This window comes from Xenopus laevis, chromosome 5L (genome assembly GCF_017654675.1).
Source record: "Xenopus laevis strain J_2021 chromosome 5L, Xenopus_laevis_v10.1, whole genome shotgun sequence".
Taxonomy (NCBI): Eukaryota; Metazoa; Chordata; class Amphibia; order Anura; family Pipidae; genus Xenopus; species Xenopus laevis.
The window spans coordinates 137,736,133-137,759,364 of NC_054379.1; the positions used below are offsets into that span (position 1 = coordinate 137,736,133).

The 23,232-nt window shown below is 42.7% G+C and overlaps 1 protein-coding gene across 1 annotated transcript; it reads right to left on the bottom strand.

The window, feature by feature from the left end:
* Positions 1-1,630: 1,630 nt before the first annotated feature.
* LOC121393826 (vesicle-associated membrane protein 1-like) lies at positions 1,631-22,999 on the bottom strand. The gene is made up of 5 exons (XM_041563465.1): positions 22,922-22,999; positions 9,911-9,980; positions 5,974-6,132; positions 4,437-4,488; positions 1,631-2,744 (listed from the first exon to the last, which is right to left on the bottom strand). Coding segments are annotated over exons 1-5 (300 nt in total). The 5' UTR covers positions 22,924-22,999; the 3' UTR covers positions 1,631-2,727.
* Between the last annotated feature and the right edge of the window lie 233 nt (positions 23,000-23,232).

Consider the following 23,232-nt stretch of genomic DNA (forward strand, 5'->3'; position numbering starts at 1 on the left):
GAAGGAAAGGAGGGCTTTTTGTACAGTTTTTGGGGCCTGAATGGGGCTCCCATTATTCATGGTGCACCCTGTAATTGTGCATGTGTTGTAGGATGGGGATGGGCGTGCGCTGGGTCCCTCTGAAGATTTTTTTGCAGGGGGGCACTCTAGTTTCTCCATAGTCTCACCTGCTGTTTAAATTGTCCCTTTAAGTATGGGCTCTATTATCCTAAATTCTTGGGAGCTGACATTTGCCAGATAAGGGGGCTTTCCATAATTTATATTGCCATACCTTAATGTTATGAGCAAAACAATTAAACATATCTAAATAAACCCAACATGATTGTTCTGCCACCAATATCATGCACCTTAGTAACCGTAAACTACAAGTACAGGTATGGGATCCATAATCCACAAATCCGTTATCCAGAAAGTTCCAAGTTACGGAAAGTCCATTTCCCATAGACTCCATTGTAAATAATAATCCAAATTTTTAAAAGTTTTCTCTTTTCTCTGTAATAATAAAACAGTAGCTTGTACTTGATACAAACTAAGATACAGTATAATTAATTCAGCTTGGAAGCAAAACCAGCTTATTAAGTTTATTTAATGTTTAAATGATTTTCTAGTATTAAGGCATGAAGATCCAAATTATGGAAATATCAGTTTTCCGGAAAAACCCCAGGTCCCAAGCATTCTGGATAAAGCAGGAAAGTCAGAAGAAAAAGGCAAATAATTAAAAAAAAAACTATAAAAAATAAATAATGAAGACCAAATTTAGAGTTGCTTAGAATCAGCCATTCTATAACATACTAAAAGTTAACTTGAAGGTGAACCACCCCTTTAATATTTCTTGTATATCATAATTTTCAATTTTAATTGCCTCTGCTCCTGTCTCCTGCTGAGAAAGTATTGCAGAACTACACATCAACAAAACACAAAATAGTATAAGTATATCTAATGCATTTATATATCACCTGCATCGCCTCTTTCTAGTGGGATGTACATTTAAATGAATGAAATCATTATAAGAAAAGAGCAATAGTGACACCTAGTGGTTATTATTTATCACATTACTGGATCCAGCAGCGGAACTACAAAAAGCCAGAGAAATATCAGTCCCTTTCCTTTACATTGCATCTGACACAGTTTACCTTCTGTTTGTCTGATTATATGTCTGACTACATGGTGTATTAAAGGAGTTTTTAGCATGTTATAGAATGTACAGAATTATATATGGTAATTCTAAACAACTTTTCACTTGGTCTTCATTTTTTCTTTTATCATTTTTGAATTATTTGCCTTCTTCTTCTTAAGCTTTCCTGCTTTCAAATGGGGGTCACTGACCTGATGAAAAAACAAATGCTCTGTAAGGCTACTTCCGGTCTTTCATTTAAATTAGGGTATGGTTGCTAGGGTAATTTGGACCCTAGCAACCAGATTGTTGAAATTGCGAACCAGAGAGCTGCTGAATAAAAAACAAAATAACTCAGATAGCACAAATAATAGAAAATGAAAACCAATGGCAAATTGTCTCAGAATATCCCTCTCTACATCATACTAAAAAGTTAATCTAAAGGGGACCAACTCCTTTTAAAGTGTCTGTTGTTTTTCCACTTCTGTAAAGGTCCGGCACAACTCTCCCAGCAGGTTTGGCTACAAGACAACTTTTATTTGCATTATGACACATTCTACAGACATCGATCAGTTTTAGAACAGTGAGAAAAGAACAATGGGGATGTCAGGTGTTTAGTTAATGAAACAAGAGCCATCAATGACTAACACTTATGCCCATAATGAACAACATTTACTTTATCCTACGCCCATTTTGACCTCTGCAGAGAGTGCAACAATTTGAAAATGCCCATTCATAATAAAGAATTTCTTATTCTTGTATAGCTATTCCCTTGAGGACTCTGTTAGAGGCCACATAGTGCAAATACCACTGATTCACTAAAGTAGCACCAACTAAGCAAGTTGTTCTCTCTCTCTCTTTTGCCAACCCTGATGGGAGTTTCTTTTAGCCAAACAAATGGCTACACTCTCTTCTTGCCTTACAGCCAAAACATCTCACTAAATGCTGGAAATTTTGAGTTTTCATTTGGGGAATTTTGAGCTGATTTTTCTGTTCACCCTTTGGGTTTTTATGACTCTTAAAATGTACATGTGCTTGGTGAGAATGCCTGTAACTTCTGTGCTGGGTGCTAAGGAGCCTCCTATTGTCAGTCGTGGAGCGTAGTGTGCCTCGCTGTACTATCACTGTTGCATAGGTTACTGTTTCCAGCACAGGTTAAGCATTATATACAGTATTAGTACATTTCACAGCAATTTAATTATTGCTAAATTACGAGTACAGGTTTGGTTACTTCCAATTCAGATGATCCCAATCAAACCCTGCCTACCAGCAGAAGTGTCTCCCATAAACAGAGAACTCTAACACCCTGAAACACCATCCTTGTATGAGCCTAAACGCCATCTGAATAAATATTCACACATTTTAACCTGGAACTTGATTAGGGCACAACCAATGATAAATACAAATATTCAATTCCTAGAGTCAGTAGGAGTCTTCTGTGTGGCTGGTTTGTGGGGTTTCCTGTGTCCCATCAGGTTAGTTCTGCTATTAGATGTTCAGTCACCTGGAATCTTGGCATGAAACTGCTGACAGGAGCTCGGGGAATGGTGAGAAAACACAAGAACAACAAAAACATGGAAAAAACAAGAAGATGAGAGAAAGGACCACCAAGGTCAGGTGAAGAAATAAACTAAGGAAAGGTACAATGTGGGAGGAAAATGAAAAAAAAAATGTGTAAGGAGAGAAAAAAGTACAGATCAGTAAAAAAGAACAAACTCACAGTTACTGCTGAACTTCTCTCACCCCCCTACACTGATTGTGGGATCTTTGTTAGTATGTCACTTCATGAGCAGATTGTGACCACTCAGATGATAGCTTTTACTATTCTAGTCGTTCCATAAAATGTAATAGCTCCTTGTTTTTCCATTACTAGTCCAGGGGAAATGTATCGATCTGCTTAATATCTATATCTTCATCCTACTAAACAGCTCTAGAAGGGAGTGGAGAATACATTGGTAGAAAAGGATATGTAAGAAAGCGGAGCAGTGTGGAAATGAAGGCAGGGCCGGAACTAGTGGTAGGCAGGGTAGGCACCTAAGGCACAGTCATTGGAGGGGCGCACATCTTAGTGCTGTTTAAAACATTTGTTCCATTGCTCAACTGGTTTGTTTCAACATTTAGTCAGTGAGCTGAGACAATCTGCCTGCAACAAATCACCTTCTGGTAATGTGAGCACAGCACTCCTTACAGACTATACCCTCCTTGCGCATGCGCTGTCTGTTCTTCCTGTGATCGTTTAGAGTCAGGCAGGATACGCAGCTAGAAGAAGTGTCAGGATGTAGGCAGTGCTAGTGCGGCTTAAACTTTGGATGCTGACTTTCCGCAATGGTTCTAGCGGCTGTCTTCTGGCACAGGAAAGGAATGGATTGAACGACTGCGCAGGGTGAGCTGTGGTTCATTGGGGGCAACCGGAAATCTCTCCATCGCTTTTCTTTTCAACTGCTGTGTGTCTGACTGTTGGGATATAATGGTTAAGCTGCTGTGCTGTGACTGTTTTTGTGATGTGACTCTGGGGTGGATGTGCTGTGTGGAGTGAGATGGACTGATGCGACTTTTTGGACTGTTGTGCAGTGACAGGGGTGTTAGTTTAAGTGGGTTGACTGGTGGAGTAAGATTGGGCTGTTGCACTATGATTTTTTTGTTAGGATTGTTTCTGCTGTGTATTTCACTTAAAAATACATTAAACAAAATCTACAATCATTAATTTGTTGTAAGGTTCCATTCTAAAAAAAAAAACAGGAAAAATTCAACTGAATTAATATGGTTTATATGGTAAAAAATGTTGCCCTTACATTGTGATGGAATAATGGTACAATGGGACAGGGGCTGGGGGCGCTCATTGAAAATCTTGCCTAAGGTGACAAAATACCTTGGCCCGGCCCTGACTGAAGGACATAATAATGCAGAATTTACAGAAAGGAAATATATGATGTAGTTGATTGTACATTGCAGAGAACAATTGTAGGTTATCTTAATAAGTGTGGGGTGCAGAAGGGGTGTAGGATAGAGCTGGAAACAAAAGGCTGGGGTATATGAATGAGAATGATACATAGGAGTAAGAAGGAAATGTAGGATGTAGAGTAAATTGTATGTTCTAGAGTAAGGATATAGAATAAAATACTCAAAGTTAAAGGAAACGTAGGATGAAGAAGAATTACAGAAAAGGAAGGAAGCATATGGTAAAGACTCAGGTTGGCAAGAGGTGGAAAATGGTTAGAGGAGTTCAAGAGTATTGAATATTGAGTGCAGGATTAGAGAAAAGAATAATACAGTAGCGTCCCAGCAAAGCACTGGGGTCTATTCCAAGGGTTTATTCACTTACTGATGAAAATGATGAATATTATTGCACACAACACTCCCATGATAATCATCATCTGGCAGAGAAAGAAAGAGATTTTATTACGGTCAAATGACCAGGGTGCCAGGTGCAAGAAAACAGAAGCAAACACAAATATTGTTGTAGGCTAGTACTCTGCACTTTTCTGAACTGCTGCAGGTTCCTGAATACAGTGAGGCCTCTATTCAGCTGCAATGCAGAGGTGTGGGCGCAAGCCACAATGGAGCCCTGTACTTACCATTTTGTATATAGCAGGGGGTAAGACAGGGTTTCTTTGCCTCTGCTGCTAGATACTAGACACAAAAGCACGTCTAGACCCTGGATGCAACAGCTTTTGAATATTTTCATATTTGCTAATATCTTGAAAACTAGAAAAACAATTAAAAAATGAATGGATATTTCAGTGCGCTGAAGAGTGCTCTAAGCAATGTTGTGTTTACTAGTTTTGCTGGTTTAAAGTTCTTTCAAGTATAAATGCATGAAGGATGCTGCATGTCTGGACTGATAACTCACTACTATAACCAGACCTAGGCGCTGGTCCTAGAGAAATCAAGCAACTGATAGTCCAGCGAGCACCAAGCACCCCCTAGAGTTTCACCATTCAGGGCACCAATGTCCTCATGCAGCAGCCACAACAAGGAAATGCTGATATCATAAGTAAGAGATGGGCCAATTAAAATAAAAATGACATTAATAGAAGCTGTTAGCTTTTCACTGCGGGGAGCAGATAATTACATCAGCAATTACATTTACTAGAGTTGTTGGCTCTGTTGTGAGTTGAGTTATTACAGTAACAATGAAACGGAGTTGTACAGTGAGAAGCTGGGCTAATTACAGTAGCAAATGAATGGGAGAAACTGGCTTTACAGTGAGAAGATTAACTGAACTGAATAAACATCCAATGTTCAATGCCACTTATACACAATTACAATGTTCTACCTGTGTTTCCTGTAGTTGAGCGGCAACAGGGTACCAGCCTTTATGTACTGACGGGGGGATCGATGATCCACTTGTGAATTTATCTTTACTGATAGACCCCTTCTGATTTGATATCCCCCGTTACTAAACCAATAATAACAGGGCTTGCTGTGTACATTCTATTTGTTCCTATAAAAAGAGGTCGGTATTTGGAACAATGAACACTGGGCCTGGACACTCATTGGAAATTCTATGAAAACAAGGATGCTATCCCAGGATGAACATTTGAGCTGGATAACGTGGAGGCAGATATATATTTTATACTAATTGGCCAAGCCTGGCAAGGGATACTCTAGGCTGGTATTGGTTGAACACACGTAGATATCATTGAACTGATACTCTTAGCATGTTACTATTTTGGGTGAGCTAGGACATTATTAGTTATTAAAGAAATGAAACACAAACAGGTACAATAACCCACTTCCCAGTGTCATCTCCATCAGTATGGTCTTTCTTGTTCCCTCCAGCGCCCTTTCTACCTCCATACAAACAATCCTTCTCTCATTTTGTTAGTCTTCCCTCTCCTATGTGTATTGCAGCTCACCTTGCAGTTTTTCCACCAGTTCTTCCTCTTCAGTTTGGCTGCACTGGTCTCAAACTGGGAGGCTCCAGCTTGGAGAGCATCTGCTCGGTCGTCCAACTCTGCCAGCTTCTGATCGCGATCCAACACCTTGTCCACATTCACCCGCATGATATCCACTACCTGTCACCACCAGGAGAATGGACAAATTCATCAAAATGTATTATTGGCCATATAAATAAGTAGAACAAAGAGAGGATAGTCTGACACTGACAAGGCAAGCACAACAAGGCCTACTAAGTAGGTGCTGATAAAAAGAATTAAATGGAAATTATACCCCTGATTACTGCAAGTCTTTATAAAGATTTAAAACAGAAGCCAAATGAATATCTTGTAAGTTATATTCTTTTAAACAGTTCTTGATGATGTCATCGGTTTGAATCAGTGCTTAGTGATGTCATTTCTATCCCCCCACTTACTAAAATTTGTGTATTATTATAAATAATAATACTTTTGTAACATATGAGGATATAAGAAGTCAGCCTTGGAGCTCCATGACCTGTAAAAAAAAGCACTTAGCCTTCGGTATTGTTCATTTACATGGAACTCTGTGACTTACAAGATCCTTATATTTTACAACAGTGGCACATTATTTCAGTGCTGTCCAACTGGTGGGCCAGATTTGACCCCTTCCATTGTGTGGCCCCCACATGAAAGTCTGCCTGCTGTGACTGCTTACCTTGTGGCATCAAAAAAGGTATCACTGATATTAACTGGCCCCTGCATTGTTTACAACTCAAATGTAGACTGTAAACCCCTGCATTGTTCACACCTGTGACACCTCTATTGTTAACACCCCTAAAGCCCTGTACTGTTCACACCTCATACCCAGACTGAAAGTACCAACATTGTTCACTTGTTCAAATGTTCACATTGCTGGAGGGGCACCAATACTGTGTCACTGCATGTAGCTCAGTATGAATTGTTCATCTTAGAGTAATCCTGATAAGTTTCCCTGTCTCTTGCTGTATTCTGCCTGTCCAAGTTCCTTGTCTGTGCCATACTCTGTCCACCCTATGTTCCCTGTGTGTGCCTTACTCTGCCTGCCCTATGCTCCCTGTCAGTAGCGCAACTAGAGGGGGGCAGGCCCTGGCGCGCGACGTGTAGCGGGGCCCCCGTCCCCCTCCATATAGCCGCAATTAGTAAAGAACTCAGTGGCGCGCGATCTACCGGGGGGCCCTGAGGGGGTGCAGGCCCTGGCCCAATCGCACCCCCTGCTCCCCCGGTAGTTACGCCACTGCTCCCTGTGTGCCTTATTCTGCCTGCCCTATGCTCCCTGTGTGTGTCATACTCTCCTGCCCTATGCTCCCTGTGTGTGCCATACTCTCCTGCCCTATGCTCCCTGTGTGTGCCATACTCTGCCTGCCCTATACTCCCTGTGTGTGCCATACTCTTCCTGCCCTATGCTCCCTGTGTGTGTGCCATATTCTCCCTGCTCTATGCTCCCTGTGTGTGCCATACTCTTCCTGCCCTATGCTCCCTGTGTGTGCCATATTCTCCCTGCTCTATGCTCCCTGTGTGTGTCATACTCTCCCTGCTCTATGCTGTCTGTGTGTGTCATGCCTGCCCTATGCTCCCTTTGTGCCTGTCCCACACTACCTGTGGGGCATGAGCCTGGTAGGGTTTGTTCTGGGGGTTTATTAACATTTGAAAATTGTTGTTAGGGGTACAATCATGTACTAGGGGGGCTGCCGTGTTATACACATTGGAGGATGAAGCATATACAATTACGGAATATGTTTTAATATGACTAAAATTGTTCACATATGAGTGATATCCCTGCAGTGAGCAACAACCATTTAGTTTTTTGGTATGCTACCAACGTTAATGTGGACATGGTCTTACAAGTTCTTATGATAGCATGGGTGTGGTTTAAAGTGGGTGTGGTTTAAAAGGGGAGTGGCCAACACTGGCTTGCATTTTTGGAAAAATTCCGGCCCTCAATACCACAGAAGTTGGACAGCACTGTGTTTTTGTGAAAATATTTTTATGAAAACCAAATGCTGCTATCTTCAGAACTAATGTCAGTCCCTTTATAAGCAACCGAGGTTACACACACACACACACACACTGGTTAAATGCCTACATGCTAGGTTGCATAGACAGAGGCATTACTTCTGCAGGTAAAACCTGCATGGCAGATCAATAAATGCTAATTGATGAATTAATCTGTATTTGGCTTTGTTTCCTATTCTGGATCTTAGTTGACATTGTTGTCAGTTGGGAACCACTCCCCACTTTGGTGGGAATGAAGAATAAATAGTGCCCACTTCTCTGGGCACAATAGTTTGTTCCATTGGTTGTGAACAATCAAACGGGCAATCTCAATTCAGGTAACTGGACAAGGTGGGAAACTAAGGAGGCTGATTGTACATCCATGTCCATAATCAATTCCATGTGTGTATATGGTCATCTGCTGACCTTGAACTTCCATGGCTATCCACGTAAGTGGCCAAATTGTACCAATATCAAAATAATCAGCCAATGGGAAATTCTGGATGTTGACATCAGTGAAAGAAGTGGCATTTTGATCAAATGTATCTACTATTTTGATCAAATTCTCTCAGTTCTTCCTTTAATTCATCTCCAGTGAGAAAGATTAATATGAAGTGTCTTTTTCCAATGAGCATAATAGCAAGTTTATCTGGGAGGTATTTTGTTTTCTTCCTTTTAAAGCCCCTGACAATATGTTTAGAGCTGGAGTTGAAGTATAATATGAGGTATAATACATTGGCAGTTGGAGCTGACCCTTGTGCAATTCAACTCGCATAATCTCAAAAGAAATTCTGTACATCTGTAAGGGGTAATTATAATGTAATAGGTATATTTTATGTAAATAGAGGGGATGCACCGAATCCACCATTCTGTGGATAAGCAGATCCACTAATTTCACTCTGTTTCAGTCTGCAAAAGGCCTGAGACTAGTATGGATGTTCTCCTTCCAGCATGGCAATGCCTTAAAGATACATTTAAAACTACACTGGAGCTACAAAGCACTGGGACCAGTCAATGGCCAGACCTCAATCTGGAGGGGGAGCAGTCACATAACAAGTCCAGCAGCTTTTGTGGGTGCAGATACAAAGTATATGGAATAGCAGGATACAGAGTACAACACTCATCTGGATTACTTGCAAAAAGATCTATTAGAGGAAATCCTATAATTTTCTCTAATAATCTTTTTGCACATAATCCTGAGGACTGTGGTACTATGTCCTATATATACATATATATACTGTAATTGTCCCAAATGTGCCCTCACTCAAACTTTAAAGTTGCCAGAGGTGCACGACCAATCATTGTGGTATGTGTTAATGAAGGGTCAGCACATTCTGTAATTATATGCTCTTCTATTGGTACAGCATCTAACCATGATAAAGTTCCCCAGGTGGGACCGAAAGATGCTGTACCAATAAAAGAGCGTATATTCACAAATTACTGAGTGTGCTGATCTTTCATCAACATATATATAAAGTATACTGTATATTAGGGATTAACTAAATCTTGGTACGGTATTTAGGCAGGATTTGGTCATTTTCAGCAGGATTTGGAATCCTGGTGTCTTGCTAAACCATCATACAGACAAGAAAGCTAAAAATGTTTTCTCTTTTTCCCTTCCTTGCAAATTAGGGTTCAGATTTGGTTTGGAATCTTTCATAAAGGATTTGTGATTCACCCGAATCCCAAAATAGTGGATTTGTTATATCCCTATGTCGTGTCAACCAATTAGTAACAACCCCATTTAAAGTAATTTAATTCCAGGTTGTAACACAGCAAAATGTGGGAAAGTCCAAGAGGTTGAATACTTACAGTGTAGCCATAAAGCAGTTATTAGCAGTATTATAAATGTTATGTTGTGCAGTATAATCAGTGGACTGCGGGCATAAAGGGGTCTTTTATTTACCTCATTTACTTGTGCTTGGGTCTGTAGAAGCCTGCGGTTGCTACCTGGAGGGGGTACCCCAGATGCTGACCTAAAATTGAAAAAAAATGGAAATTTAACAAAAAATGAAATCTGATTTCCACTCACAGCTACTGTATGTAAGCAGGGTATATGCGACAGCCAGAAAGGACAGTGGAAAAGGAGCGTCGTCAGTGACATAACTAGAGAGGAAGAAGACCTCACTGGGATTCTCGGGGGACAGGGTATAGCATCAAAATATCCCCTTCCCAGCCATTCTTCTTTACATTTTTGCATTTGAGGACTTGTTTTTAACCTTAATAAATGGGCTAGGGGGGATATTGTAAGAATCATCTTGTGAAAGTATTTTTTGGAGCTAGGTTTCCACAGTCTTGCCTCCCAAAAAGTTACCTCTGGGCTTAACACTGACGACCCATATTGGGTTTTAAAGGCATGCCTCCATCCTTTTGCCTCCTTGACACTGAGCACTTCATCTGTATTGTAACTTTACTTTATATTTATGTGAATTGTATTTTAATAATGTACTTATTGGTATTTATTATTGCAATGACCCCCTGTTTATTCTGCTAATTTATTGCTCTGCTGTACAGTGCTTTGCCCTCAGGGAGCGCTATACAAATAAAACTATACATACATACATATACATGCCTCAATTGCATGTAGAGAAATACAGAAGTTGCAGATGTGCATTCCCTAGTCTCTCTTTAACTGTTTCAAATTTGATAAAGGCTCGGTTATTAAGCAAATCATTAAGCCATTTCACTCCCCTAATGGTGTCCATACACAGAGAAGGAGGTGTTGCTAAATGAGCGGATCTCTCCCCGATATGCCCACCTTGGGCGATATTGGACTAATACAATCATGGACCCTAGGGCCCAACGATCGGATCATAATGGAGGAGTACGGGCAGTCGTTTGCGCGCATGCATCATCGAAGAGGATTTTTAGCCATGCCCAATTGCCATATATCGATCGGGAAAGCCCGTCGGAGGGCCTCATACATGGCCAATGAGCTGCCGACTTGTTCTGTCTGCAGCTTTTATCGGCCCGTGTATGGTCACCTTTAGAGGCCAGTACTGTCCTCCAACTAAGTATGAAAAGGCAGTTGTAGAGTTGTAGATATGGGGAGCCCCTGAGTTGAGATCCTCCCACAGTTGGACTAGGCTGGCGGCAACCTGGGAAAAAACCCAGTGGGCTCCAGACCCTGCCAACCCAGACCCACAAACTATGGGTGCTGCCTACGGCCTCCCAACGGGCCCGATCACTGCTGAAAAAAGAATAACGTACACTTGTGGGGTGGAGGGTGTTGCAACTGGAGATGGGGGCCCGGGAGGCAAAGTGAGGGATGCAGCCGGGGGGGTGGGCCCCTGAGGCAGCAGCCCTGGTGGCCCTGAACTCTTGTTTTGCTATCCTGGTCCAGGCTATGGAGGGAGTTATAAGTACCTCGAGGAGATGGGTAAGTGTTGCTTAGCCTTATATGGGGCATTTCTCAGTGCATTTCTGGAGCCTACACTGTTACCAATCAATGCTATTAGATGAGCATCATAAAATAGCAATTTATTTAACCAGTCAGTCCAACTGCTCTCGGATTCAACTGCACTTTGTAATGACTGCTCAGTAAATAGAACTTTACAAGAAAATTAAGAAAAATATCATTTTAAGTGTTCTGTTCAGTAGATTTACCATTGTATGTTGCCTGGCAACCATCTTGCCTGGAACACTTCAATTGCATTTGGGACTGAATCTCTGTGCTGTGTTGAACCTGAATGGCTTTGGGGGGGGGGGGGGTTTAAAGACTTTGCTTCTTCTGACTCCTTTCCCATTCTCCTAATATGAAAGTCTGTGTAGGTTGGAGGCAAACATCAGGGGTTTCTGCATTTATAGTTAAAGGGTTTGTTATACCTTTAAGTATGATGTAGCGAATGATATTCTGAGACAATTTGCAGTCGGTTTTATTTTTTTATTATTTGTGTTTCTTGAGTTAATTTTATTCAGCAGCTCTCCAGTTTGCAGTTTTAGCAATCTGGTTTGCGAGGGTCTAAAATTACCTTAGCAACCATGTATTGATTTGAAAAAGAGACTGGAATATGATTTGGAGAGGGTCTGAATAAAAACACAAGTAATAAAAAGTAGCCGTGCAGACCATTTGTTCTTTTACGAAGGGTCAGTGACCCCCCCCCCCAATTGAAAGCTGGAAAGAGCCAGAAGAAGACAACTAATTCAAAAATTATAAAAAAAAAAAGAAAAAAATGGAGATCAAGTGAAACGTTGCTTAGAATTAGCCATTCTATAGCAATAACAATAAATGTGTAGCCTTACAGAGCTTGTGGGTCAAAGGCAAATAATTCAAAAACTACAAAAAAGAAAAAATGAAAGCTAGTGAAAAAATAGCTTAGAATTAGCTATTTTTATTGATATATAATGCAACCGATTATCAGAACCTTCTTTAACTTCCTGTCCCTCAACAGTTGCAGGCTCTGCTTCCTCTGGAGCTATTTCCCCAGGACTGCACCTTCTCTATGTGCTTGGCCCAAGCAACTACTATGGAGGCCCAAATACTCCCAATATATATATATATATATATATATATATATATATATAGTATTTTCAAAGGATATCTCTATAATGGGAGTGCTGTTTGTTTGAAGATACTTTATGATAAACCCCATGAGTTGATTGAAATCCGAGTGTGGGCACGAATTGCCAGGTGTCACTAGCATTTTAAATATTAAGATGAAGGCAGAATAAAAAGACAGTTAAAGGTGAGAATGAATTGTGTATTAATTCAGACAAACAAAACAGCGCCATCTAGTGACCTAATGACACACGACAAAACAGATACTTGCAATAAGTAAATACTGTAAGAATTTACTCATGGGTGGACAGTGGATGCAAGTGCTGGAGCCAAGTGCTATGAATGTGGACTCTCATATACAGGCCCTTTACCTGCCAGCTGTATCTCACAGTGTAGAACGGATTGTTCATTGCAACATTTTGCTACTATTTTGCTAATAACGGGGCACAAACAGTTATAACTATCAATTTCATGTACATTTTGCATCATGGGAAATAATAAAGCACTTTGAAGTTGCCCCCCTTTGATAAATGAACCCTTGAATTCTTCTGGGATTTTCTTCTGCAGCCATATTTGCAAATTAAGTTTATCACTCTACGATTACAAATTAGATATGTGGATTTCAGTGTCAAGTGCTAATTAACAACCAAGACACTTAAAGGGATACTGTCACGGGCAAAAAAAATTTTTTCAAAATGAATCAGTTAATAGTGCTGCTCCAGCAGAATTCTGCCCTGAAATCCATTTCTCAAAAGAGCAAACAGATTTTTTTATATTAAATTTTGAAATCTGACATGGGGCTAGACATTTTGTCAATTTCCCAGCTGCCCCATGTCATGTGACTTGTGTCTTCACTTTAGGAGAGAAATGCTTTCTGGCAGGCTGCTAGTTTTCCTTCTCAATGTAACTGAATGTGTCTCAGTGGGACATGGGTTTTAGCTATTGAGTGCTGTTCTTAGATGTACCAGGCAGCTGTTATCTTGTGTTAGGGAGCTGTTATCTGGTTATCTTACCATTGTTCTTTTGTTTGGCTGCTGGGGGGGAATAGGGAGGGGGGTGATATCACTCCAACTTGCAGTACAGCAGTAAAGAGTGATTGAAGTTTATCAGATCACAAGTCACATGACTTGGGGCAGCTGGGAAATTGACAAAATGTCTAGCCCCATGTCAGATTTCAAAATTAAATATAAAAAAATCTGTTTGCTCTTTTGAGAAATGGATTTAAGTGCAGAATTCTGCTGGAGCAGCACTATTAACTGATTCATTTTGAAAAAAATTTTTTTTCCCATGACAGTATTCCTTTAAGAAAGAGGAGGTGGTGAGATGGAGCGTGGGTGAGAAGGTGTGAGGCACAGGCTAATCTTAGCTACATGGCATGGAGGAGGTGAAAGTTGTTAGAGAATCACACAAAGAAGCGGGACAAAAATACAGATCACTTATTTCTTCCAAAATTCTAGGCTGGAAATAATCTGTGTCTCTCAAGAAAGTACAGTATAAGGTCCTTGTGCTGGATTCAGTTTCAGTTTATTAGAAGGCAGCTAGGTGATTTCCCCAGGCTGCCAATACAGCTGCACATGCTGCTCTTTCTTCCAGATGTTATTAAACTATAACTCCCATAAACCCCTTTAATATGCATTACTGTACATAGCGGCAATACTCTGGGCTGGATATTTAAGAATGTGTTAGCAAAAGATTTGTATTAGTTGCAGTCTTCTCTCACTGACTCACCCACGTCCTATGTCCAGTTCTATATAATCCAGTGGCTGTACAGAGGACTAGTTCAGGACTGCAGTTCCTTATATCTTGAGTTTATGCAATGCTGATTGGTTGTTATGGGTCACACAACTGGTGCACTTTTGCATGATTCAGCTAATCCAATAAAGTAAATTTAACACAGGGGCAAAAGTGCCAAAGGTGAAACAGCCAGTCTGCAAATAGCTTATATTGGTGCAATGTTGCATTGTCCTAGAGTAGAGATGTCGCGAACTGTTCGCCGGCGAACTTGTTCGCGCGAACATCGGGTGTTCGCGCTCGCCGGAAGTTCGCGAACGTCGCGCGACGTTCGCCATTTTGGGTTCGCCATTGTTGGCGCTTTTTTTTGCCCTCTCACCCCAGACCAGCAGGTACATGGCAGCCAATCAGGAAGCTCTCCCCTGGACCACTCCCCTTCCCTATAAAAACCGAAGCCCTGCAGCGTTTTTTCACTCTGCCTGTGTGTGCTGAAGAGATAGTGTAGGGAGAGAGCTGCTGCCTGTTAGTGATTTCAGGGACAGTTGAAAGTTTGCTGGCTAGTAATCGTTTTGATACTGCTCTGTTATTGGAGGGACAGAAGTCTGCAGGGGTTTGAGGGACATTTAAGCTTAGGTAGCTTTGCTGGCTAGTAATCTACCTTCTACTGCAGTGCTCTGTATGTAGCTGCAGTGGGCAGCTGTCCTGCTTCTGATCTCATCTGCTGACTGCTGCAATAACAGTAGTCCTTGTAAGGACTGCTTTTATTTATTTTTTTGTTGTTTTACTACTACTACTACTACTACTACTATAAGAGCCCAGTGCTATTAGTCTAGCAGTGTTGGGGAGTGGGACTGGTGTGCTAATCTGCTGCTCCTAGTAGTTCAGCAGCACCAACTTTAATTTTTTTTTTTTAATATTCATTTTTTTTTTATTTTACTTTTTTTTATTTTACTACCGCTGTAGTAGTGTATAAGTTGACCTTTTAGGCATTATTTGCCCTGTAGGCATTATTTGCACACTGTTTTCTTCAACCCGCCATCGAGCTGTGTGACCTTGTTCACATTCTGTCTAAATATCCATAATATTACCGTCTCCAGAAAAAACACCGGAGTCACTTTTTTCAAGCAGCCATAATATATTTTACGTAATCCGTATCCACCGCTGTAGTAGTGTATACGTTGGCCTTGTAGGCATTATTTGCACACTGTTTTCTTCAACCCGCCATCGAGCTGTGTGACCTTGTTCCCATTCTGTCTAAATATCCATAATATTACCGTCTCCAGAAAAAACACCGGAGTCACTTTTTTCAAGCAGCATTCATATATTTTACGTAATCCGTATCCACCGCTGTAGTAGTGTATACGTTGGCCTTGTAGGCATTATTTGCACACTGTTTTCTTCAACCCGCCATCGAGCTGTGTGACCTTGTTCCCATTCTGTCTAAATATCCATAATATTACCGTCTCCAGAAAAAACACCGGAGTCACTTTTTTCAAGCAGCATTCATATATTTTACGTAATCCGTATCCACCGCTGTAGTAGTGTATACGTTGGCCTTGTAGGCATTATTTGCACACTGTTTTCTTCAACCCGCCATCGAGCTGTGTGACCTTGTTCCCATTCTGTCTAAATATCCATAATATTACCGTCTCCAGAAAAAAACACCGGAGTCACTTTTTTCAAGCAGCATTCATATATTTTACGTAATCCGTATCCACCGCTGTAGTAGTGTATACGTTGGCCTTGTAGGCATTATTTGCACAGTGTTTTCTTCAACCCGCCATCGAGCTGTGTGAGCTTGTTCACATTTTGTCTAAATATTGATAATATTATCGTCTCTAGAAAAACCACTTGAGTTACTTTTTTTCAAGCAGCATTCATATATTTTACGTAATCCGTATCCACCGCTGTAGTAGTGTATACGTTGACCTTGTAGGCATTATTTGCACACTGTTTTCTTCAACCCGCCATCGAGCTGTGTGAGCTTGTTCACATTTTGTCTAAATATTGATAATATTATCGTCTCTAGAAAAACCACTTGAGTTACTTTTTTTCAAGCAGCATTCATATATTTTACGTAATCCGTATCCACCGCTGTAGTAGTGTATACGTTGACCTTGTAGGCATTATTTGCACACTGTTTTCTTCAACCCGCCATCGAGCTGTGTGAGCTTGTTCACATTTTGTCTAAATATTGATAATATTATCGTCTCTAGAAAAACCACTTGAGTTACTTTTTTCAAGCAGCATTCATATATTTTACGTAATCCGTATCCACCGCTGTAGTAGTGTATACGTTGACCTTGTAGGCATTATTTGCACACTGTTTTCTTCAACCCGCCATCGAGCTGTGTGAGCTTGTTCACATTTTGTCTAAATATTGATAATATTATCGTCTCTAGAAAAACCACTTGAGTTACTTTTTTTCAAGCAGCATTCATATATTTTACGTAATCCGTATCCACCGCTGTAGTAGTGTATACGTTGACCTTGTAGGCATTATTTGCACACTGTTTTCTTCAACCCGCCATCGAGCTGTGTGAGCTTGTTCACATTTTGTCTAAATATTGATAATATTATCGTCTCTAGAAAAACCACTTGAGTTACTTTTTTTCAAGCAGCATTCATATATTTTACGTAATCCGTATCCACCGCTGTAGTAGTGTATACGTTGACTTTGTAGGCATTATTTGCACAGTGTTTTCTTCAACCCGCCATCTAGCTGTGTGTATTATCGTTTCCAGAAAAACCAACTGAGTTTTTGTTGTTGTTGTTGTTTTTTTAAAAATAATGCCAGGCAAAGGCAGGCCGCCACGCAGAGGCCGTGCTAGGGGCCGTGCTGCTATGCAATCCTGTGGCCCTAGCAAATTTCCCAGTTTTAAAAAGCCAATGACCCTGAACTCCCAAAATGCTGAAGAGGTAGTTGACTGGCTTACACAGCACACCCCATCCTCTACCGTTTCTAACTTTACCACAACATCCTCCTCATCCTCCACTGCTATGGCCACCCCACGTAACACTTCCTCCACCACCGGTGCCCCTTCTTCACTGGGGTCAGAGGAGTTATTTTCCAATGAGTTTCTTGAACTGAGTAATGCGCAACCATTATTGCCAGAAGAAGATGAAGGAGATGAGGACCTTACACCAGATTTAATTCTGGCAGAGAACACGATAGAGATGGACATAATGAGTGATGAGGAGGAGGTCCCCGCTGCTGCTTCCTTCTGTGATGTGTCAGAAGAAATTGATGCATCTGAGGAGAATGATGATGAGGAGATTGATGTTTTGTGGGTGCCTAGTAGAAGAGAGCAAGAGGAGGGTAGTTCAGATGGAGAGACGGAGAGTCAGAGAGGCAGTAGGAGAATAAGACTTAGAAGAAGCAGGGAGGACAGCCCGCAGGGATCAGCAGGGCAACAACATGTATCGGCACCTGTGTTCAGCCGGCCAACGCACCCGCCATTGCCGCCAATACCGCCAACTCCGCCAACTTCTACTGTTACCGCCAGATCGCACACTTCCAAAAAGTCAGCAGTGTGGGATTTTTTTAATGTGTGTGCCTCTGACAAAAGCATTGTAATTTGCAATGAGTGCAGTCAGAAACTGAGCCTTGGTAAGCCCAACAGCCACATAGGTACAACTTCTATGCGAAGGCACATGAGCGGCAAGCACAAAGCACTTTGGGAGCAACACCTCAAAGGCAACAGGCAAACTAAAAGCCACACTCCTTCTGGTCCAGCATCTTACTGCTCTACCTCTGCTCTCCTTGACCCGTCTGAACCACCCTCCACTCCGCCTTCCACCTTGACCACCTGTTCCCATTCCCAGTCATCTGCCACCAGCCAAGTTTCTGTGAAGGCCATGTTTGAGCGTAAGAAGCCAATGTCTGACTGTCACCCCCTTGCCCGGCGTCTGACAGCTGGCTTGTCTGCACTCTTAGCCCGCCAGCTTTTACCATACCAGCTGGTGGACTCTGAGGCCTTCCGCAAATTTGTAGCAATTGGGACACCGCAGTGGAAGGTACCCAGCCGCAATTTTTTTTCTAAAAAGGGAATACCACACCTGTACCAACATGTGCAGAGCCAAGTTACCGCATCTCTGTCACTTAGTGTTGGGCCAAAGGTCCATATGACTACTGACGCATGGTCCTCCAAGCATGGTCAGGGCAGGTATGTCACCTACACTGCCCACTGGGTGAACTTGGTAATGGCTGGGAAGCAGGGAATGGGTAGCTCAACAACAACAGTGGAGTTGGTGTCACCGCCACGGATTGCACGCGGTTCTGCCACCACCTCTACTCCTCCATCGCTCTCTACCTCGTCTTCTTCTTCTTCTTACTCTGCTGCTGGGTCCTCCTTCTCCTCCTCCACACCTGTGCACCCCCAGCTCCCCCTAGGCTATTCGACGTGCCAGGTACGCCGTTGTCACGCTGTCTTGGGGATGACGTGCCTGGAAAGCAAAAACCATACCGGATCTGTACTCCTGTCATCTCTGCAGTCACAGGCCGATCGGTGGCTGACCCCACACCAACTGCAGATCGGAAAAGTGGTGTGTGACAATGGAAGCAATCTGTTGGCAGCGTTGAGACTAGGCAATTTAACACATGTGCCCTGCATGGCACATGTGTTAAATTTAATAGTCCAACGTTTTGTCTCCAAGTACCCAGGATTCCAGGACGTTCTCACCCAGTCCAGAAAGGTGTCGGCCCATTTCAGACGTTCCTACACAGCCATGGCACGCCTTGCTGACATTCAGCAGCGCTACAACATGCCAGTCAGGCGTTTGATTTCTGACAGCCAGACTCGCTGGAATTCAACGCTCCTTATGTTGGAACGTCTGCTGCAACAACAAAGGGCCGTCAACGAGTACCTTTTTGAACTGGGTGGTAGGACTGGATCTGCACAGCTGGGGATTTTTTTCCCCCGTTACTGGGTGCTTATGCGCGATGCCTGCAGGCTCATGCGACCTTTTGAAGAGGTGACAAATATGGTCAGTCGCACCGAAGGCACCATCAGCGACCTAATACCCTTCGCTTTCTTCCTGGAGCGTGCCGTGCGACGAGTGACAGATGAGGCTGTAGACCAGCGTGACGAGGAGCTGGAAGCGCACGATTTCTGGTCGGAATCACCAGAACGAACCCAGGCACCTGCTGCAACGCAGGGAGAGGTGCCAGAAGTGGAGTCAGAGGAGGAAGGTGGCTTTGTGGAGGAGGAGGAGGAGGACCAACAGGAGCAGGCTTCCCAGGGGGCTAGTGGTGACCTTTTGGGGACCCCTGGTCTTGTACGTGGCTGGGGGGAGGAGACCGTGGATGATGCAGTCCTTGATAATGAGGAAGCGGAGATGGATAGCTCTGCATCCAACCTTGTGAGAATGGGGTCTTTCATGCTGTCATGCCTGTTGAAGGACCCCCGTATCAAGAGGCTTAAGGAGAAGGACCTGTACTGGGTCGCAACGCTACTAGACCCTCGGTACAAGCATAAAGTGTCAGAAATGTTACCAACATACCACAAGTCCGAAAAGATGCGGCATTTACAAACCAGCCTGCAAAACATGTTGTACAATGCTTTTAAGGGTGATGTCACTTCAGGAACTCATCAACATTCCAGGGGCAGAGGTGCCAGTAATCCTGCCACGAGCACACCTGCAAGGACAAAGCCCTTTGGCCAGTCTGTAACGTCAGACATGCAAATGTTTTTCTGTCCAAGGCAGCGCCACAACCCTTCTGGATCCACCCTCAAAGAACGCCTCGACCGGCAGGTAGCGGACTACCTGGCATTAACTGCAGATATCGACACTCTGAGGAGCGATGAACCCCTGGACTACTGGGTGCGCAGGCTTGATCTGTGGCCAGAGCTGTCACAATTTGCCATGAACCTCTTGTCTTGCCCAGCCTCAAGTGTGCTCTCAGAAAGGACCTTCAGTGCAGCAGGAGGGATTGTAACTGAGAAGAGAACTCGCCTAGGTCACAAAAGTGTCGATTACCTGACCTTTATTAAAATGAATGAGGGGTGGATCTCGGAGGGTTACTGCACGCCGGAAGACTTGTTCTGACTTCTATGCAGCTGTCCTTCTCTTCAAGCCTCATGACTCCACACACAGCTGTCCTTTAGCGTCCTCCTCCTCCCTCCGCCACCGTTACAAACTAGGGTGCAAACCCTACTGGTTTAATTTTTTCTGGCCTCTGTGCTTCAGTGGCTGCAACCAAAAAAACTGGGCAAACAATGTCTACAAGGTCAACGTATGGCAAAAAATGACTATTTTCAGCATTTATATGGCATATTTTTTCTGGCAACTGTGCTTCAGTGGCTGCGTCCAAAAAAATGCATATTTTCTGCATTTATATGGCATAATTTTTCTGGCAACTGTGCTTCAGTGGCTGCGACCAAAAAAATGCATATTTTCTGCATTTATATGGCATAATTTTTCTGGCCTCTGTGCTTCAGTGGCTGCAACCAAAAAAATTTATATTTTCAGCATTTATATGGCATAATTTTTCTGGCCTCTGTGCTTCAGTGGCTGCAACCAAAAAAATTTATATTTTCAGCATTTATATGGCATAATTTTTCTGGCAACTGTGCTTCAGTGGCTGCGACCAAAAAAATTACTATTTTCAGCATTTATATGGCATATTTTTTCTGGCCTCTGTGCTTCAGTGGCTGCGGCCAAAAAAACTGGGCAAACAATGCCTACAAGGTCAACGACGTTGACCTTGTAGGCATTGTTTGCCCAGTTTTTTTGGCCGCAGCCACTGAAGCACAGAGGCCAGAAAAAATATGCCATATAAATGCTGAAAATAGTAATTTTTTGCCATACGTTGACTCAACGTATATGGCAAAAAATGACTATTTTCAGCATTTATATGGCATATTTTTTCTGGCAACTGTGCTTCAGTGGCTGCGACCAAAAAAATGCATATTTTCTGCATTTATATGGCATAATTTTTCTGGCCTCTGTGCTTCAGTGGCTGCAACCAAAAAAATTTATATTTTCAGCATTTATATGGCATAATTTTTCTGGCAACTGTGCTTCAGTGGCTGCGACCAAAAAAATGCATATTTTCTGCATTTATATGGCATAATTTTTCTGGCCTCTGTGCTTCAGTGGCTGCAACCAAAAAAAATTATATTTTCAGCATTTATATGGCATAATTTTTCTGGCAACTGTGCTTCAGTGGCTGCGTCCAAAAAAACTGGGCAAACAATGTCTACAAGGTCAACGTATGGCGAAAAATTACTATTTTCAGCATTTATATGGCATATTTTTTCTGGCAACTGTGCTTCAGTGGCTGCGTCCAAAAAAACTGGGCAAACAATGCCTACAAGGTCAACGTATGGCAGTTGTTTAAAGAGAACAGTAGATTACTAGCCAGCAAAGCTACCTAAGCTAAAATGTCCCTCAAATCCCTGCAGACTTCTGTCCCTCCAATACAGAGCAGTATCAAGCAGATTACTAGCCAGCAAGCTTACTATCATCTGTCCCTGAAATCACTAACAGCTCTCCCCCTACACTATCTCTTCCAAGCACACACAGGCAGATTTTTCAGATACATTTTTGCCCTTGATCCCCCTCTGGCATGCCACTGTCCAGGTCGTTGCACCCTTTAAACAACTTTAAAATCATTTTTCTGGCCAGAAATGTCTTTTCTAGATGTTAAAGTTCGCCTTCCCATTGAAGTCTATGGGGTTCGCGTTCGCGAACCGCTCGCATTTTTGCGCAAGTTCGCGAATATGTTCGCGAACTTTTTTTCCGACGTTCGCTACATCCCTATCCTAGAGCCCTAAACTAGTTTTGTACAATGTTTAATTCAAGACTAATCCATGCAGGTTGGACAGAATGGTGGCAAGCCCTGAGCTAATGGACACTGCCCATGGGGAAAGATTTCGGCACTGAACACGTGGACAGCGCCGTGACACTGGGAGACATTTCGGCGCTGAGTTGTATGGGGGGAGCCAGGCCTCTCAGTGTAGTTGCTACTCCCTTATTTAACCCAGAGCACAGTCTGAATGGCTGTTGACTTATTATTTAAAAGAAACTGTGTGGCTTTTGTACTGCCATACAGCATGCATCTAATTTAATTGCTAATTAGCCCTTTAATTGCTGTTTGTTCAGAATGCACATTTAAAGGATGATTTACCAGCGCTAGCTTTCAGCACTCTACACATGGACATTATGGTGAGACGTCTGAGCATTGTGAGGGGCACACGGCTGGGCACCCAAGTTTGAGTACTGAGCACCTGAGAAGATTTAACGCTGAGCACATGGGTTGTAGGGTGAAAATCACTGAGCACATGGGCAGTAGGATGAGCAGCTTTCAGTAGGTGAGAAGCACTGAGCATATATGTGTAATAGGGTGACAAGGACTGGGTACATGGGCAGTAAGATGAAAAGCTCTATGTACATGGGCAGAAGGGTAAGAAGCACTGGGTACATGGGCAGTGAAGGTAGAATTAGGGATAATGGGCTCATGCACTGAGCCCAGAGACAAAGGAGTCAAATGGGCACCTTAGTAAATGTGCAGTAGTTGGGGATGAATATGCTAATGGAAAGTACAGATGTTTGGAGAGCAGATGAGAGAAAGTGAATGGAGTGAGAATTACACAGAGGTGGTTATAGGCACTGAGATAGGGGCATCCCTGCTGCTGGGGGTGAGCACTGACCTGGCACTGGGCAATGTGTCAGTTTCCTACTCACATGATCCCTGTTGGTCCCTCCGCTCCTCTCCCCACTGCAGCCCCGGTAGATCTGCAGGTTTCAATACATTCATCATCCCAGAACAGGGACGGAAGGGAGGGGAGGGGGGCGAGCAGGAGGCGGGTAGTGGGTGGGCAGGGTTGCTAGGTGGGGAGCATGGGGGTAGGGAATAGCAATGAAGAGTCACAGAGCCAGTGCACTGGGGTCCACAGAGAATGACAATCAACCCCCTCCCCGACTATTAACTTAATAATAAAAGATATTGACTTCCATATATATGTGTGTGTGTGTTTTTGTTTTGTTCTTTTCTA